Source organism: Amblyomma maculatum, chromosome 10 (assembly GCF_055883805.1).
Source record: "Amblyomma maculatum isolate TAMU_Amacu chromosome 10, ASM5588380v1, whole genome shotgun sequence".
Lineage (NCBI taxonomy): Eukaryota > Metazoa > Arthropoda > Arachnida > Ixodida > Ixodidae > Amblyomma > Amblyomma maculatum.
In genome coordinates this window covers 57,092,095-57,112,716 of record NC_139353.1, presented here as the reverse complement: position 1 = coordinate 57,112,716, position 20,622 = coordinate 57,092,095, and the positions used below count along the sequence as shown (strand labels likewise).

The window sequence follows — 20,622 nt, the reverse complement described above, 5'->3', positions numbered from 1 at the left end:
TTGATTTCTCTACGCTGCTTGGCCATAGGGTCGGTATTATCACTTTCAGTACTACTTCATTATTATTACACATAGCTTTCATCCCTTTTCCAAATCATTTCAGCTTAAATAAATATTTTCTCCTCCTCATGCCGCTGGTATGGCACTTAATTGACATTCCTGGAATTAGGTTTCTTTTTTTCAATAAGCTGATGATATCACAGTGTAGGGCACTCACTAAGGTCTGCCCACTCTGGAGGCTGCCCTGAAAACGCAAGCTATGAAGATATTAGGTTCCATTAAAATAATTGCTTTAAACGGGTGGTGCTGGATCGTCTCTTGCATGCCAATTGGTGAGGAGTGTTCTTCAGCCATGTAGTGTTTATCAAGCCCTGTTTCTAAACCTGACAAGAGCACAATGTGATCATCTTGAAGTTGTAATGAGGACCATTACATCCCTTCCACACTTCACATATCGGTCGGGGCTCCCCAAGGTAATCCGCGGCTGAACACCATCGATGAGCTCATGCAGAAGCGCCGTGATGATCGCAGGGTGAAGGCTACTCTATCGCACTCCGCTCAAACACTGATGGCTTATGCAACTTCAAGCTCCCTTCTTCAGCTACCAACGCCAGTTCTCAATCCCTGGAAATTTGTTCAGCTAAGCAAAAGCAAGCCAACTGATAGTCGCAGAAAACCGTCTGCCAACTCGGCATCGTCGCTTAGCCAGACAATTGAAGAGTAAGAGGCTGAGCTGTCTCAATGGTTAATACTGCTGTTCCCATAGATGCAAGCATCCATTGTTGGGAAGCAAAAAAGCAGTCTACTGCCCGTGCAGACCCGACCTTAATAAGACCACCACATTTCAACTTACGAAACTACCTACATCATATTCAGATATGTGGCGCAAACAAAGACAAACACAGGAGAAGATCCACAACACACGCGCACACTACCAACTGTAAGAAGAACCGGAAAACACTTCCTCTTCTACACTCAGGCACGTCTCAACTTCTTCTTCTCATCTCCCTCTTCTTTGCCAAGGGGAAAATGTCACACTCTTCCTCGCACACCATAACCTTGTCCAAACATGGCGGTGACCAATCTCTTCTTTCTTTTCTTCTATTCTTTCTCTTCTTTACCAAGGGGAAAGTGACACTTCCTTCCTCTCAGCCCAAAAAACATCGACCAAACATGACAGTCACAAATTCTATACTGTCTTGTAAATCCACACCACTGCATTGCCCAGTAACTCCTACCACACTGGACAGGTAAATATCACCACATAGTCACAAATCATACACTAAAAACACCACCACACAAATACAGCAAATACAGTAGGACATGTCCATCTACACACCATAACTTAAGTAGTCCCTATCTATTGAGAAACTATATCTTGCCAACATCTAAGAAGCCACGAGGCCCATGTACTTAAGGGGGAAAAATTCTGCAAACTCCCATGGCCCCAAAAACGTAAGATGAGTCCAAGAATAACAACTTTAGGCCAAGAATAACAGCTTGAGGCCCGATAATAATCTCATTCTTTGCATAACTCAAGAGAATTGCTCAATAAAATTAAATTCTTTTCTACGTAAACTCAACGAAGCTTCACTAATGCATCTTTCATTCTTCTTCTGTATCCAATACGCCTCTAAAATTTCGCTTGCCATCTTATCCCGACTCTTGCCTAATATGTTTAACCTACTAAACAACGGCTCACACTTGCACTTTTGGCAGTGCAAGGCTAAATTTGACCCTTTGCCATTTTCTATGGACTTCTCATGTTCCCTCATTCTATCATTAATACATCTTCCTGTTTGCCCAATATATAGATTACCGCACGTCAGAGGAACCTCATAAATCACAGAAGAAGAATGAAAGATGCATTAGTGAAGCTTCGTTGAGTTTACGTAGAAAAGAATTTAATTTTATTGAGCAATTCTCTTGAGTTATGCAAAGAATGAGATTATTATCGGGCCTCAAGCTGTTATTCTTGGCCTAAAGTTGTTATTCTTGGACTCATCTTACGTTTTTGGGGCCATGGGAGTTTGCAGAATTTTTTCCCCCTTAAGTACATGGGCCTCGTGGCTTCTTAGATGTTGGCAAGATATAGTTTCTCAATAGATAGGGACTACTTAAGTTATGGTGTGTAGATGGACATGTCCTACTGTATTTGCTGTATTTGTGTGGTGGTGTTTTTAGTGTATGATTTGTGACTATGTGGTGATATTTACCTGTCCAGTGTGGTAGGAGTTACTGGGCAATGCAGTGGTGTGGATTTATAAGACAGTATAGAATTTGTGACTGTCATGTTTGGTCGATGTTTTTTGGGCTGAGAGGAAGGAAGTGTCACTTTCCCCTTGGTAAAGAAGAGAAAGAATAGAAGAAAAGAAAGAAGAGATAGGTCACCGCCATGTTTGGACAAGGTTATGGTGTGCGAGGAAGAGTGTGACATTTTCCCCTTGGCAAAGAAGAGGGAGATGAGAAGAAGAAGAAGTTGAGACGTGCCTGAGTGTAGAAGAGGAAGTGTTTTCCGGTTCTTCTTACAGTTGGTAGTGTGCGCGTGTGTTGTGGATCTTCTCCTGTGTTTGTCTTTGTTTGCGCCACATATCTGAATACGATGATGCACCAACTAGCCTCTCAAGCCATTATTTTGAGATACCTACATCATTTTGTGCTGAGCTCGTAGCAGTTCAAAAGCAGTATGCTCTGTGGCCGCCACAACTATGCCCCCTACAGCCCATATTCCTATTCGTACTGACGTCCTTCAAGCAGTACGGTTGCTCCGATATGTCAGCCGCCCACCCAGTAACATGTCAGGACATCCACCATATCGCGTCAAACATCTCGCACTCTATACGCATTGAGTGGGCTTCCCAGGATCTACCGCCTTTCAGAGCTTTGCAAATTTAGCGACGCTGCAAGAGACCCCTAGCTCAACATTGCATCTGGTCCCTAATTTGGACAACACTACTTGTCTTTTATCAAGAAAGGAACATCTCCGGGGCTCCACACGCGATCTTATCCCTCCGTGTGCGGTAACTACCCCACGCGGTCTCACCCGTGCAGAGGAAGTTCAGCTTCGCAGCATGCGGGTGGGGATTTCCATCAGTCATGCCGTCAGTCAGAGAGGGCATCCTTTCCGACAATTTTTCATTGAATTGAAGGTTTATTTTTAGTCAAATACTGGAAATAGGCCTCGTAACGTAGTCTGGTAAAGGCAGAGCAACAGAACTTAAGCACACTCAAGGCGAACATATTGTTACAGACAAGGAAGGAGGAAGAAGGAAGCAGTGGCGCAGGCAGGAGCGCTCGCACTAGGCCAGCGAACAGTTCATTAAAACGTCATCTCACGGTCATTGAACGTCTTCTATTTTGTTTTCATCGACTTGCTGCCTCGTAACATTTGGTGGAGGTGCGGGATATGTCATCATCACCCCTCATCTTGGCCCGGAGCTTCGGCACCCTACAACTTCTTTCGCCGTCAGGAGAAGTTTAGGAGGCATCGCACGGCTGGTCCCCAGCCTGCCGGACCCAGCAAGACCTTGTCATTGCTCCGCCCCGCCCCCCCCCCCCCCCCGCTCTGGCCAAAAGACACCACGAAGGAGAGACAGCCCCGAGATGCCACACATGACCCCAAGACACAAGGAGAAAACCGAACGACCATATGTGGCCCGACTGACCAGATGTGTCGACCAAAGACCTACGACCCAACACTCCGCTACACTTGAGGACATCCTCCCCTGTTCATGCCATGCGGTGCGTGTCTTGGCCTCCGCCACCGTGTCTTGGCGACCTCTGGCCTGAAAGCGTCCTGGACCAAGTTTCATCGAGATTCATCGTGCCGGCAAGCCGTTCTCTTCTTCCTTCTTGCTCTTCTTCAGCCATCCAGACACTCCCATCGTCATGCCATAGACTCTTCAACATCGGCAAACTTCCTCGTCCACGATCGGGATGATCGCTCGATCGCCCCGGGTAATGTTATGGACAAGAAAGGAGGAAGAAGGGGGCAGCGGCGCGGACAGAAGCGCTCGCACTAGGCCCGCCAACAATTCATTAAAACGTCATCTCACGGTCATCGAACATCTCTGTTTTCTGTTCTGTTTTCATCGGCTTGCTGCCTCGTAACAATATACATAGAAGATGCAGTTATGTAGTTAAGAAACAAAAGAATATCTGTTTTCATAAAACAGTCAAATAAAAAACGACCACACTAATTACGACCAACGACCGTCAAACTGTATGCAGATTTATATCCCCGCCCAGGGCATCCGATATGAAAATCCGAAAATATTTAAACCGACATTCACTAGTTGCTTTGGCACTGCTTACCACTGAAATACGCGAGAATTTGACATCTAGCGGGAGCAGGACTTTAGCCGAGCAATCTTGCTTCATATATTACCTGGGCGCGGGGACCACATCATGGCTCACACCTGGAATTTTTATTCAGCAAACGTTGTTCCTTTAATTTATTAATTTATTCATGCTGTATCACATACACCTCTGATGCGCTAAGGTAACAAATATCGTTTAATAAGGAACAAGTTGCTGCATCGTAATCAAGATGCGGACACAGGCAGCAATCGATTGCTCTACAGCCGTTCTTTATTCTTTTTCTTTCTCGCTTTCTCCGCGAGCGCACGTGCAAACATAGTTCGTCTTTATCACATTTCCGCCGCACTTAAGAAGAAATAAAAATGCTCGCGAATGTTTAAGTCCTCTAATGAATTACACAGTCTTTGAACCAAGCGGGAAGTCTGTTTTTACATGCGCTTCTGCTGAGCACAGAAAGAGGAGTGGAAGTGTCTACTGTTGCGGCACACGTGGGTTGAGGAGGGTATTTTGGTTCTGTATTGGATGAAGCCGAGCATGAAGGAAAGGGGCATCCTTGCTAACATCAGCAGTACTGGTGTTAGGAGAGGTTGGACTCTGTGGGATTGTGGAGGTCAAACTTTGGTCCACGTTTCCGGGACTTGAACTGGTCGACACTCGAGTGCAGTCAGTTTGTGGCAAAACGCAACGAAGAGAGAAGCCGGAGGTGACTACGGAGGTTGGCGCTGTTTGCTGTTTGACTGTTTGGCTAACAACGGAAACTGAATGAGTGCCAAACACATCCTTCATCAGCAGGTATAAGGCGGGTCTACGTCCACAAATCTTCGAGGCGCCAAAAACCGAGTAACCAGCTTACCTCGTACAGTCGGCTTGCGATCTCGTACGTAGTCGCCAATCTGGAAGTCCCAGTGCCTGGCCCCACTCCGCTGTTCTGCATAACACGTGTAGTTGGCTTGATTCTCCTCGAGCCGCTGGCGTAGGAGTTTAAGCGCTCTTGTAAGATCTGTTGAGAAGCGCTCAACCGGCAGGCCCACGGCATTTATTTTTGTGCGAGAAGGATGGCTGAGGCGATTCCTGTTGTGGCATGTGGAGTACAGCGGTAGACACCGGGTTTGTCGATGATAGCAGTACGTCAGTCACGTTGCTCGCACAAAGTCTGCTGAACATATGCATAGAAAACACTATTAAATCGTTCTACAAGTCCACTGGCTTGAGGATGGTACACCAAGGAGTAGCACTGGAGTATTTCCCATTCGTGAAGAAAAATTTACAGATCTGAGGATGAGAATTGTGGCCCACGATATGACACAATCTCTTGAGGGTAACCTTCGTGTGCGAAGATGCCCAGCACAAAATCTTGAACTGTCGCCGTTGTGATGGTACTTGTGAAATAAACTTCCGCCCACTTACTGTAATAGCCAATATGTGCTATCGCAAGGCGATAACCACTGTCTAAAGTTCCCACGATGTCAATTGCAAGTTTATCCCAAGGCTTGTCTGGGACAGCAAAAGGCTGCAAAGGAGCTGCGACTGGACGAGAGCCGACTTGTCACATGACTGACAGACGGCGCACGTTCGTACGAAATGCAGGCAAGACAGAGCGGCTTCCACGGCGTTTTCATTGTCATTGCGATATTCGACAGTGTAGATATAACACAACAGACGAGCCGACCAACATGAAATTCGCAACGGCTGATGTCCCGTTCTTTTCATCGATGCTAAGTGACAAGAACACTGTAATCAGTTCGCAGAAAACGGCCGGCCCCACAAATACACGTACAATCGTTCACACACCCAAACGCAAGCTAAGACCTCACGTTCGCCAACAGAGTGCTTCCGCTCTTGCGGGGTTAAGGTCCGGAAGGCAAACGAAACAGTTTACAGGGAATGGCCGTTGTGTTTCTGCAGCACCGCACCTAGGCCATATCCGGAAGCATCAGTTGTGACGACAACAGGAGAGCAGGATCAAAAAAATGCAACACGTTGCACGACGTCACCATGGATTTCGAAAGACCTGAAGGAAGCGAAGGACATGAACACGAAACCCCCGCCTAGCCGCCCGACGCGACCTCGAGCCATCAGTCCTATGGATGCTCTGGCAGTGGATAGTTGAAGAGCTCCAGGGGCGGCGGATCATCGTGGTCATTGTCAACGTGGTGGCAAGCAACTCATTCTCTTGTATTCATTCATTAAATCATCTTTCACCCTGTCGCCATGTTAGGCCGTCTTCTTGCTTGTGTCACGGAATTGAATTAGTTCCACTTCTTAGCTGTAAAAGGTGTTCTTACATCAGCCTCACAGCTGTCTCATTACCTCTCTTTATTTACTTGCACGGAAGACAATCTTTTGTACAGAAAGCATTTCGGATAGCCGAAAAGCGTCTACCCCGCTCAGCTGATAGAATAGCAGACGGGCAGTTTTTCTATACATTTAGCATGCTCTTGTACATACCTTACCGCTGTCCATTCTTTCGACTCCTTTTCCTTCCCCTCTCTTCTCCACGTCTTTTTTTTTTTTCTGTAACCCGCAGATCAGGTGCAAAAAGTGCCGCCGTTAGCAATGTGTCCGACATTCCACAGCTTATTTTCTTGAGAAACGTTGTCAGTAGAGAAGCACTGTTTTCAATACTAGCGGCCTCTGATTTTCAAACACAAATTGAACCTTTCGCCTTACCATCCTATCGTGAGTGTCTCGAACGCTTTTGTTTGTAGAGAAGGGACAAGAGAAGCAGAATACCCATGTAACATGCAACCTTTAGGCAACTAGCGGACGAAATTATTTGCGAAAAAATTTGAAAAGATTTTGTCTGCCGAAGAAAAAGTATTTCTGTGCATGAATTTTAAAAAGTACGACAGAGCATGAACGCTGCTGGAAGGCTTTTTTTTTTTTCTTCCAGTAAGGCACTTTCAGAACGCAAAAAAAAAAAAGCATTTTGAATGAATCATCTCCGAAATGCGATAGTGTGCTTGTCTCCTCTTCCGCGGATGCTCCCGTACTCATTTATAAACCTTTATTCATGAGGATGACCTGAGGCCTAGAGCAACATGATGTTTGTTCTTAACATAGCCGCTAGACGGCGCCAAATACACAAAATAGCAGCGCTTAGGAATACTCAAACGGTCTGTGTATCACATCTTCCGAGTAAATAAAAGCGCTGCCAAGCGACATTTCAGTGATTTGGGTTAGCGAGGACAACGAGACTCTTCACCAAGGGCAAGCTTCCAACAGATATTTAATGCATGCAGATACTACTTTAATGAGAAAGCGCAAGCTTAGATGTACAATCCGCACAAATGTGACTCCGTGGTAGAGTATAGAGTGTGGTCAACTCCGTGTTAAAAGCTTATAAAATTAGCTCTTGCACAAAAGTAGCTGTATTAGTTTTTTATTAATTCTGAATTTATATAAAGTTGCCAAGACTCTCAAGTGTGCTTTATGGAGGGAGGTAAGACAGTAGGCATACGGGTTTACATTGAATTTTTTCTTTCAGTGCATAATTATTTTAACGAAGCTTTAAGAAGTGAAAATATCAGGTGTCCTACAACCCCAGTACGCCCAGATAGCATGCCGGATTTAAAAAAAGTTCTGCTTTCTCCATCATGATATAGATAGAACCTTGGGCAGCAAAGTATGAAGCCTGGAGATTACGTTTGACTGACAGGTGACTTCTGGAAACTGCATTTTTAAACCAGCAAATAAAAAGAATTGCTAGACAATAAATGTTTCGATTTGAGTATTCTATGACATGCGGCATCGCCCGTTCGGCATAGCTGTATGCTCAGTAGTTAGACGAGGTTTTGTCTGCGGCATATGCAGACGGTCTTGGCGCTGCACAAGTTTAAGGTGTCATTCGTGTCAAATGTCGGTGTCGGCGCTGTATGCAAGTGTATATCTTTTTTTTCTGCATTTGTCATAGCAGCTAGGATACCAGACTCATACTTGTCTGGCTTACTTGACTGCATAAATTACGACCTGGAGCCAATGACATTTGTGATCTGACTACGCTTTATATTTGCAGGTCTTATTCACTGTACTTCTACGTTCAGAAAATTACTAGAATATATTCATTCAACAGATAAGAGGATATCAAAATATTATAGACAGTAGACAGTTTCTTAAAATTTTTTATTACTCAAATATTTTTCTACCATGACCTACTGTTCAACTCCCTCAGCATGAAGATTTACAAAATTACGATCTTTTTTTATTCTAGTCGAGCACTGTACAGCATCGCACTTTTATGGACCCGGTGCCTTCTCAATTCTATGCTGTTGCGATGGTATGCAAAACACCAGTGTTTAATTAGTGAGGAAAGGAGAAGAAAATGCAAGAGAACGTTAGAAAAATGCAATAGTGCTCATATAGCCGCTTTGCGGTCTAGAGATTTCCCATGGTCTCTTATCGATAGCCACATCTGCTTCATCGCAGGTCGCCTTTATCGAGTGAACGTTCACGCACAGATCTGTGGCTTGGCGCGTCTGCAAGAAACTTCCCATATCGCAAAGTTACGGTGAAACAACCCTGTGACGGCACTTGACAGTCGCTTCCAGAAGGCTCACTTCACCGATTACACACAAAACGAGCAGTCTCTCTTTGAATACGGCGCATGAATACTTTTTTCCTCCAGTATAGGACGACGGGGAGGAAAGCACAAGCAATTAGAAATTTGTGTCCGTGGTCTCTAACTCAAAGCTCCCGATTCGCGAAAATTGGAGAAGGACAATATACAGCTAAAGGGGCGGGTGGCGGGTCGTTCCATATGTCAAGCTGTCTCCCCGTTTCCGTATTCATATACGAATCCTGAAGATTAAACTACGCGGAGGTAATACAGAAAGCACAAAATTGTCACATGCCTTGCTCCCTAAAATACATTTAATTTACTATGCCCAGGATGTTAGTCGAAGTGTGTGAAGGACCCAAGAAGCAGCACTGTGTTTGGGTCGCGAGCAAGAAGCATGAACATAAACGGCCTGTCGACCGTTATCTTGATGGCACCTTTGTCCTTAGCTGCCCGCATGGTTTCCTTGGCCACAGCTTCAGCCTCCGCAGTTTTGGGCCCCCTCTGACCGGCTCTAAACACAGTGAGGTGCTTTGCTGCAGACACCCTCAGACCCCCAATGCGCGCTATGTTGACGAAGTCCGCGGAGTTGTAGAAGGCGTCTACCACTCCCATCGGTGGAAGGTAATGCTTCAGATCAGTGACGCACTTCACCTTCATTTTGGGGATGGTTACCTCTACCAGACCCCGGTGTTCCAGCCGCCGCAAGCACGTCAGTATTACGGCGGCGTTGAGGTTCTTCTCCAAGGCCACCAGACTGGACGTGGAGGCCGGGACAAAGATTGCTAGGGAACGCCGCGGATCCTGGTACGGGATGTCCATCACGATTGCCTCGAAGGGATCATCGCCTTTCCTGAACTGGGCGTACTGGAAGCTTCCCTTCATGGTCAGCGTTGGGACATTGTCGCCCTCGTGGCGGTCGATGGTACACTCGGCGTGGAAGTTTCCCGTCGAGCGCTTGGCTCCTCCAACGGCGAACCAACGCGAGCCAAAGCAAAACACACTGGCCAGGACCACGCACGTGTCCAGGTTGATGCTGTCCCCGGAGAAAATGTCTCGGTCGAAGGCGAAGCCCGTCAGGGCACGTATAAAACCGTCCAGTGCGAGCCGGCTCTGCTCGGGGCTCTCAGAGAAGTCTTGGATATGAACGTGCATGTCCAGGCTTGACAGCGGTTCCTTGAACTCCCTGAACACGCTCACCCGGGCGTCGTGATACAGGCCGGCGTAGGCGATTACATCGAGGCCTGCGCGCCCGGTACGTGAACATAAACAATTCAAACCAATTTTTATCTAGCTTGTGTCCGAAGTATTCTCTCGAACGCACATCTAGCGTATGCCTCCGTTACAGGCGTGCACATAAGTCTACTCACGTGCAGAACAGGGAACGTCCTGCTAGTTGCGTGCCATTTCCGTTATGAGATCAATGTTTTGTTGTTCAGTAGCGTTGCGTAGATGGCGTTTCTAATGGCCTTCGTCTGAAGAAGTCAAATTTTGGGTGTCATGAGAAAAAGTTTGGAGTGGCCTACCCAAATTTAGAATTCACAATTGAGTTATTGAGCGCGATATATTCAAACTAACTTAAGTGCCAATTTCAATCAAACGTGACCAAGTGAAAATCTGGGATGCTAACAATGTTACAAGAGAAGTTACTGATGCTTAAATTAAGTCAAGAGGGGATCAGGGTCCTGGGACCAAACATATGTATAGAGGAATAGAAAAAAGGCTTCACTACATACCAACCTATTGAGCAACCGATCTTTTTCTATTAGCGTTCGCAGTTCCATATCATACCATTTGATTACTGTTAAACTTTAATGCTCCAGGTTGCAAAAGAAACCGATTTTTTTTTTGCAATTTCCCCATGATCATCTCAGACTGGACACACATGTCATCTTGTATAGCCTCCATTTGCCAACCCAAAGCATTCAAACCTTCGATTCTCCGTCACCTATGTTAAAAACCATCACATATAGTGGTCTTGTATTATTGCTTCCCATTGCTATCCTAAATGTCGTAATGACCCTGATATTAAGAAACTAAATAAGTAAAAAGTTGAAAATATCAGGGACACCTTTCCCTGCGCTCGAGAATTGATTTCGGAGTAACACGAAAGATAGTTTGCAAGGGAGACAAGGGAAAGGAGGTGAAACTGATGCATCTAGCAACGTTGACTAAAACAGGAATATGAGGGTAACTGAGCATACCTGGAATGTTTTTTTGTTTTTTTTTTTTTTTTCAAATGTGACCGATTCCCATGACGCCGCTGAAGGGCAAATGGAGCACTCTTCGTAAGCCCGAGCATTTGAGAGACAGGAAAGAACAGATATTGGTAGAGCTATACTTAACGGCTGAGGGCATCGATTATCCGCCTAAAGATCACGAGCGGTAAAAGCGATTGAGTCTCCGGCAAAACAGCTTCATGGTTTTGCGCTTGCACATTGAGAACTCCAGGCCACTACCTTTTTCTCTGCCCCTCCGCCTCCAACACCCTCCACTGATTCATTACAAACACGTTTCTCTTCCCGGCCATCTTATCGCATATACTCGATTCAAGGCAGACCTCGATTCTGAACCGACAGCAAAAAGTTGAAGGCATAAAAAATGGACATTTTATTGAAAGTCGACTATCCTAGCGACACATTAGGATGCGGTCTCTTGGCGTTAAAGCGCACGTTTCAGTAAGCCCGTCTACATAAAAATTTCGCGGGTGATCCTCAGGGGGCTTGTTTATTACTTCTAGGTGTGAAGCGGAAGCAGCTGCATTGTAGTTCCGCCTGGTATGGTTGCGAATTGTACTAGCTTTAGTCAGGGCAATTTTTACGCCGTCCTGTCAGGTACTTAGAATGAAATATTTCGAGTTCGACGAGGGAGGCACTTGTGCGTATCATTTGGCATTACGCGTGCCGAGGGCAACGATTTGTGCGAATAGGAACAAAATTGTAGTTATACCTGCAATTTCTCCCCGGTTTGTTTACTTGTAAGCAAAGCAAATAAATTTCACTTCCCTTAAGAATTTTACAGCGACTGTAAAATACTTGCGAATTTTAAAGTGCCGTTAATCCCCGTTGTGCTGGTGTAGGTTAATTTCTCGACCACCTGGTTACACGTTCGGCCCATGTAATTCCTTTGTGAAATCAGAGCTGCCCTCTTAAGTACTTTCTAGCACTAGTGAAAGCTACAGTCCCGTCCTCTGATGTAGCTTCCAGGGCACCACCTGAGTTCCATTTCATCAGTTTCAGTGAGTCGTGTGTTGATGATTTTTTATAACTCCCTGTATCTAAGCCAGCCTGGAACTAGGAGGCGACGGTGTTTAGTTAAGGCGATCTAGGGGCCCAACAGGCCCTCATTGCGTGGGTCAAGTATGACCTCCCAAACTCGGAATGCCACCTTGTCCGCTAAGCCTCTCCTGCTCACACGCTATTGTTTTCAGCTAGCACTCACAACGCAGTGCATTTGGAGCGTTTCGCTTCACATCCTCGAATTTATTGTACTCAGTAACAATTACTATACAAAAAGAACGTTTTTGAGTTCTACCGGTCGTTGGTGCGCTACAGAATGTCCGTCAAAGATACAGCTAAATGCTAGGAGTCCATCTGCTCGCCCGCAACTTTCTTTGATTAATCCACGGTTCAGTCGACCATCGAGCACTGGGACACATTTTACGCCAGTAATGCCATGACCAAAATTTAATGGGGTTTTTTCCTTACCCTGCTAACCACGTATTTCCTGCCGCATTCTCCATTCCCAGGCAGAGAAAAGAACTTCTCTTCATTCACTCAAGCCTTCCCCCCTTCCATTCCCTCAAGACCCAATTAGGCTGCCTCCAGCCGAGGAGGATCGTGACTACCGCGTTCTCTGCGTTGGAATCTCTTCTAAAATTTTCCTTTCAAGTGTTGAACACGGTTACACCTGCGTGCACACTGTGCTTTAGTTCTAGATTAGGCAGTGTCGGTGCGTTGACATGATCACTGGTACCATCAGTCGAGGCTACGTCTACAACAGGCTTCAGCGATGATTTTTGAAAAGCCCAATCCATAGGCAGCCATAGCTCCCTGCTCTGGTTTTGTTTCGCTTAGACAATGATTTCAATGAACTCCGACAGGTATATTGCTTTCTCTTCAGCGGATTACATTTTAAAAATAAAAACGCCAATTTTTCCATAGTGTGCATGCTACCCCGATGGGGCCGACCCATATTGTCCATAACTTCCATGATGTACGCGCTCTATCAACTCTCCTATCTGTGCTCCTGTGCGTCTGGATCGCGACCTGTTCAGCAGCGGAAGAGTGGGCTGGGATAAAGTCGTATACTTCAGGTCCTTGTCTCGATAAATGCGTTACAATGGCAAGTATAACTCAGAAGCCATGGTTTCATGAAGGCTTTCGAAATAAGCAGTGTTCTTAAGGTCATTATCAATTGTTGTCCTCTGGAAGAATGGCCCTCTGATTGCCATATTTCCGGTTTCGGGCCTTCGTGCGCGCTTTCATAGCAAGGTGTTTGTTAGCAAGACAAAAAAGATGTTAGGGTAATTTCTTCTCTCCTGAACCGCATCTTGATGCCGAACCTACGGGCATCGACTGGTAATTCGATGAAGAGTGTTTTTTTTTTTTTTTACCTGAGTGTGTATGTCGGGTCTTGTGGAAATCCCGGCAGAAGAGGCGGCTGGCTAGGCTGTCAAAGCGCGCCACGATCTCTCCGTCGTCGTCCGTGTGGAGCACGCACGCTATCTGACGCCGAGTGACGCCGCCTGAGCCGTGGTACATCATCACCAGCATGCAGGACAGGTACCAGGGGGATAAGAGTACATTTCCCCCTTCCTGTCGCATGCGCAGGTACAAGTCCAGCGGGAACTGCAGCAGCGGTCCGGCCATTTCGGGCTCGATGTTGAACGGGGCATCCAGATACCTACGAGCAGACTTGCTGCTGATTATTCTTCGATTTACGAACGGCAAACTTTACCAAGCGTACGAGGCAAATTTGTCATCATTATCAGCCGCAGCAGCCGAACTATATACTCACTGCAGGGTGGACGCTTTTCCCATATTCCTCCTCTTAACCCGGTCCTATGCTAGCTAGCTGCGTCCACTTGACCCCTGCGAAATGAACCTCATCCGCTCACCTAACTTTCTCCCGCCACTTGATATGCTTTCCTTCACTTGGAATCCAATTTGTTACCCTAAGCGACCATTGGTTATCTATTCGCACTACATACTATATCCATGCCCATTTCGTAATGATTTGATTTTTACTAGAATGTCATTAACTCGAGTTACTTCTCCCAGTCACTTTGCACGCGGGCTATCTCAACGTTACACCTACCATTTTTTGTTCCAAAGCTCTCTGCGCTGTCCTCAACTTAAGTAGGACTCTTTACATTAGCCTCCATGTTTCAGCCCCATAGGTGAGCACAGTTAAAATGCAACTGTTGTATAATTTGCTCTTGAGTCATTCCGGTAAGTTCCTACTCATCATCTGCGAGAATTTGCCGAATGTGCTTCATCCGAATCTTATTTTCCTAGTTGTTTCCCTTTTATGACCTGGATCTGAGGTTAGGCAGTAAGTAGAAATATTCGGCTACTACTTTCAGTGCTTCGCTACTTATTGTAAACTGCAGTTCCTTCCCGAGACTGTTGCACATTACCTTAGTCTTCTGCATATTGAGTTTCAAGTCTAACTTGCTGCTTTTCCTGTCTAGGTCATCAAGCATTCTTTGAATTTCATCCCCAAGTTACTTAGCAAGATAACGTAATCGGCGAATCGCAGATTATTGGGGTATTCTGCATCAACCCTTATTCCTAACTGTCCCCATTTCAAGTTTCTTAATATTTCCTCCAAGCAAGATATGAATATTGCTGGCGAGATAGTGTCTCCTTGCCTTGCTCTTTTCTCTATGATAGTGTCTCCTTGTCTAGCTCCTTTCTCTATGAGAATTGTGATACTTTCTGTATGCATAACTATGGTTTTTGTGCAGCCACTATATATATATATATATATATATATATATATATATATATATATATATATATATATATATATATATATATATATATATTCCAGTACTTTCACTTACGGCTCGCCTCACCCTAGTTCTGCGGCCCTTTCATGACTGCCGAGGTTTCTACTGAACCAAATGCTTTTTCGTAATCAGTGAATGCGAAAACATGCCTGGTCTTTTGCTTCATTGAAATCTTAGGTTGTCCAGATTCTGTTCCAATCCAAGTACAGATTCTGTTATAAGGTAGTATATGTGATTTCTAATCCAAGTATGTGTGCGGACACTTAATTTTCTTTGCTGGAGTATAAGCGCGGTCCAGTGCATGTCGATTAGTCGGCCGTAACGAAGGCCTCAATTGTAGCTACAAGGCCTGTCCAAACATTATCGGTGCTGTTTAAATTTAGTGACTCACTAATTGACCACATGGACCCCCTGTTCTGTCACAGTATTGGTGCTCAGAATTCGCTGATGGGACGCCGGCACTGATGTCAATCGTCAATCTGCGTCTTACTGCCACGGAGCACGACACACAAACACACTGAAGAACTGTGAACAGCGCCGCGACGATGGGCACGAATAAAGGAGAACCACTGATGTTTTAGTAAAGAGGCACTGTTTTTAGTTCTTCGATGACACACCAACGCGCTTAGTTTTCGGTTCTTCTACATAAATACGCGTCTCAATATTCACGACCACAGGGGACCCCTCCCTGAATATAATTTTCCCACAAGGGTGATCTACTTTAACTCGAAGGTGAAGCTGACGTGGCACTGATGCCGCGAGTGCACTGGCGTTTGAGTTTCCGAGAGCTTTACCGGCAATCATGTGACGATGCCTTCTCCAGGGAGCGTATTACCGCTACGCTTATCCAGCAAGAATATCGAATTAGGCTAAAAAAATGTGCGACAGCCGAGGGCAGGATAAAAAGCCTACCTTGTAATTTCGCTGCGCTGAACGACCGCATCTGTAGACTCGTGGGCAGAACCGGCTTCCAAGGTGCCCTCCGTGCTGGTCGCATAGCTGGCTGACGAGGAGCTCGTACTCCAGAAGCTCTGCCGCCTGAGTTGGGCCGAGGACATGTGCGCCGCGCAACTCGAACGGCGCCGTGAGGCCTGCGGTCGGGTGGGCATCGTCTCTTCTTCCGCTTCTTCTGCATGGGGCAAATGCACGAGCCGAGGAAAGCTCGCGTAACGCTTCTACTTTTTTTCCATCTGTAACAACCGGGGCGAGGTGCCCGGCCGGAGGTGTTCAGAAACGAATCCTTCTGCAGCTTGCTTATATACACGTTCTCATACTGGTACATTCATGGGTCTCCGTAGTTATTAATAAACCTAAACAAGAAATTCAAAGACGCTCAAACTTCCCTTTAATAGTAAGTATACGCGACACCGCTTTTAAAACCATTTTTCATCCGGTAGTTCTTTTTTTACTTTTTGAGTATGTTAGTGTCGGTAAAGGAGTGCGTAGTAGCTGTCTCGCTTCTCAAAGGACAGCGCTCTCGAAATTTACGGCATAGAATCAAAGGTGCAGACATGAGCAACGTGAGAAGAAACAGATTTTTAGCATTCACTTGTCGATTACTTCATAAAACGTGTGAAAAACACCGTTTTTGTGGTATTCTAAAACGTTTGTCTGAATGTATAATAGCTAACGCTAGTATTGTATCGTACGCAACAATCGACTTCTCTACAGCCGTTCTGTATTTTAACGGGACCTTGGACTGAGGGTCCCCCCTCCTACCGCTAACTAAATAAACATGTTTTGTCCTCCTCCTCTTTTTTTCTTCCTCGCTCGCTCTGCGTGCGCGCGTGCAATCCTTGCACTTCACAAAAAGATTGCTGGCAAATGTTTAAAGGTCTTCCGTCAATAGTCTTTGAATCTCGACGGAAGTCTCTTTTCATGTGTACTTCTACGGGCCGCAGGAAGAGCAGGAGACGTTGCTACTGCTGCGGCACCCGTGGGTTAAGGAGGGTCCTCTGTTGGTTCTATATTGGGGGAAGAGCATGAGGGAGAGGGTGTATCCGGGCTAACTACAGCAGTGTAGGTGTTATGCGAGGTCGGTCTCTGTGGGGTTGTAGAGGTTGAACTTTGATCCACGTTTCCGAAACTGGTCGGCCCTCGTGCGCAGCCTGTTGGTAGCAAAATGTCAGCGGAGAGAGCCGCCGAAGTTGAGGATGGAGTCTGGAGCCGCACGACTGCTTGACTAACAGAAAAAAATTTGGATGAGTGCCACACACGTCCATCATCCAGGAGATATGAGGCAGGACCATACAACCGGACGAACTGACTTGTCACATGACACAAACGGCGCATATTCGTACCAACTGTTCAACGTGCTCGTCCATTTTCACCCCCAGTAAATCTCTCGTAATCGGCTTTTAGTGCGACAGATTTCGGAATGTGACTCATAAGCAATGTCCAAGAGGCGTCGTCGCAAACGTTCAGGCACGACGACTCTGTCACCTCGGTAGGAACATTCTGGAGGATAGACAACTCCGCGCATCGAAGATATTATGGCTTGGGATTTTTCGACAGGAATTTTTCGGCATGGCCTGCGCAATGGCTGGGGATGTCTGGGGATAGTGATGGCTGGGGATAGTAGGCAGACGAAATCGTCATCAGAAGTGTCGAGCTCGCCTCACTCACTGATGATTGTGTTGATAAAAGCAGGTGAGACAGAGCCTTCGCAACAGCATTTTCATTGCCTTTACGATATTGAGCAGTGTGTTATAACACAACGGGCGAGCCGACCAGCATGAAATTTGCAACGACCGATGTCCCGTTCCTTTCGTCGACCGCAAAGTGACAAGAGCACTGTGATCAGTTTCGCAGAACAAAAGGCCGACACGACAAATACACGTCCCAGCGCTCACATGCCCAAACGCAAGCTAAGGCCTCACGTTCGCCAACAGAGTACTTCCGCTCTGGCGGGGTTAAAGTACAGAAGGCAAACGCAACAGTTTGCAGGGAATGGCCGTTGTCTTCTTGTAGCACCGTCCCTAAGCCATATCTGGAAGCGTCAGTCGTGACGACAACAGGAAGAGCAGGATCGAAGAAATGCAACACGTTGCACAACGTCAACATGGCTTTCAGTTGCTTGAAGCTTGAATCTGCAGCAGCGGTCCAAGTGAAGACAATCTTTTCCACGAAGCAGGACCCGCAAAGGCTCAACGGCATCGGTGTAATGCGGAACAGACTGCAAGTAGAACCCCGCGAGTCCAAGGAAGGAGCGAAGCCCACCGATGTTAGACGTAGCCGGAGCCTTCGTAATTGCCTCGATGGCAGAAGAAAGTGGAGACAATCCTTCCCCACTGACAACGTGTCCCAAGAAAGTAAGCTGTGGAACGTCAAAGACACATTTGTGATTAAGCTTGAGTCCGGCTTGAGACAGACGCTCGAGAACAGCTCAGAGATTAATCAGGGGCTATTCTCTTGTGGTGCCATGGACAATAATGTCATCAATGTAGAAGAGAACCTTTTGCATTCCTTCAGTATCAAGTGCATCATCTTCTGAAAAGCCGAAGCAAGGCCGAAACAGACGCGCTTGAAGCGGGTGGTGGTGGTCGTGAAAACATTTATTGTTATATATACAGAGAGGTATAGTCACTAGGAGGGATGCCTAGGCAGGCACTCAATTGGCGTTTGCCGCAGCCCAGGCGCGCTGCGTTAAGGCCTTTTGGGCCTCTAGTGTGCAGCAGCCGGACAGGGTCGCCTCCCAGTTCTCTCGGGTGGGGTTGGGGATAGGGGCGAGGATGGGTTTTTCTGGCAGGCCCACACCATGTGGTAGGTGTCAGATACATCCTTACAGTGCGAGCCCAGCCCGTCAAATTGGGGATCAAAAATGTTTAAGAGTAGCCGGGCACAACATTGTATTGGTGAGCATGAGCAGGAGAACCTGCTGAATAGCCTTCCCCAGCCATTGCACGGGGTAGGAAGAGTTTGGCGCGTGGATCTGCAATATTCACATATTTCTTTATATTTGTAAACTGGGCTGAAATCAAAATCCTTTTCTGCGTCGGGTCCCGTGGGAAATGCCCGGACAGAGAGCGCGCGGTGCGGCGTCGGCTGCCTCATTCCCTTGGAGACCTTGGTGACCTGGAGCCCAAACGAGAGATCGGTACGCGGGATCCAGATCTCGACTACAATTTTGGTAGATGCGGTAAGCTAAGGGAGCAGTCCACCCTTGCTGGACGTTCCGACAAGCCCCTCGCGAGTCGGCTATTGTGTATTTGGAGGAGGAGTCAGAGGCAGCATGAAGCAGAATTGTCCATCCTGAGTAATAAATGTTAGTTCCCGACTCTAAGGGTGGAGTGGGGCTTGATGACAGGCCGAAGTGAGGTCCAACTTCGAAAAACATTGCGACCCGGCCAAGCTATGAGAAGCTCTTCTGTTTGCGGCAAGAGAGAAAGATAAATACTTTAATGGTAACAGGAGATTGTTTACGGCGAGGGGAAACTATCAACCACAATAGCATTGTTAGGCCACGTAAAATCACGCACATGCGGATGGAACCGTCATTTTTCCGGGAAACGACGATAGGAGAGATCCAGTTGGAAGCATCGACCCGTTCAATAATATCCTAAGCTTCAAGCTTCTGGAGTTCCGCGGAAACTTGCTCGCGTATGGCAAATGGCAATCGTCGGAACTTGCATGTGACGGAAGGAATGGAGTCCTGCACTCGGACTTTGTGCACGTAACCGCCGGTGTCCGAGTTCCTTGGTGAACAGATGCTGGAAGGTCAAACGTAGCTCAGATGGTAACAGGGATGTATAAAGGGGCATATAAAGGCATTCCAAGGATGCATCTTTTATCTTCATTTGCAGAACCGCAATGGCATCCAGATCCAGCAGTGTTGTCCCTCCCGAGACGACATACAGCAGGATACAGGCAGAACGGTCATTGATTTTTGCTGACGCAACAAAACAGCCTTGTACGGTAATCCGAGACTTGGAGTAGTCTAGAAGTAGAACCGTGGTTGCTTTTAGCGGCATTTTATCGGCGCAGTATGGGTGGTAAATGCCTTCTGCAAGAACGGATCGACATTAAAGAGCCGGTATTGATCGGGAAGCGGGTGGACTTGGCTTCAACGAGGACAAAGGCAAAGATTCCGTTTTTCCGACCATCAGCCTGAAGAATAGCCGCACTGCTGGATCGGGCAAGAGTGGGCAAGATATATGCGTCCGCGTAGAGTGTAACCGTTATTGTCGAGTTAAAGATTGTTCTAAACATAGAGGGTGAAAATGTGTCTGTGTAAACCTTCGTTAAGGTGGCGTAATTAGTTGACTAATTAGAGCCATAAAATCAATTAAACGTCAAAATAGCAAGGACGACGATATAGTGTGCAGACATCAAAACAGCCACGGACGTCGAAATTGTGCAAAAATGTAAAATTGTGCAAAAAACGTGGGAATTAACGAATTGAAAAAATGAAACGAGAAAAAGAGAAACAAGAACCAAAAAAGAGAAAAGTAGAAAGAGTAAATAAGAACACGAGCAAAAAATAAGTAAAGGAGCAAAAACGATAAAATATAAAAAAGACGCCAATAAATGAAAAGGCGGCAAATGCGTGCCGAGTCACAGGAAAGGCTTTCGCCATGCCGCACTTAAGAGAGATCTAAGTGCCGCCAACAAATTTTTTCTGTTGCTCTTTCCAGGTGTGAAAGTGAAATCAATTCTGTTCGCTTTCATCACAGATAGTTTGGAATACAGTAAAAGGTAACATGCCATCCATTTATTCTAGAGGTAGCCGCCA

At 46.3% G+C, this 20,622-nt stretch overlaps 1 protein-coding gene across 1 annotated transcript; it reads right to left on the bottom strand.

Annotated features, from left to right (window-relative positions):
• Window positions 1-9,211: 9,211 nt before the first annotated feature.
• Window positions 9,212-13,761, bottom strand: LOC146176561 (iris-like). The gene is made up of 2 exons (XM_084581321.1): window positions 13,491-13,761; window positions 9,212-10,119 (listed from the first exon to the last, which is right to left on the bottom strand). The coding sequence occupies exons 1-2, from the start codon at window positions 13,744-13,746 to the stop codon at window positions 9,212-9,214; spliced, it is 1,164 nt and encodes a 387-aa protein (XP_084437447.1). The 5' UTR covers window positions 13,747-13,761.
• Between the last annotated feature and the right edge of the window lie 6,861 nt (window positions 13,762-20,622).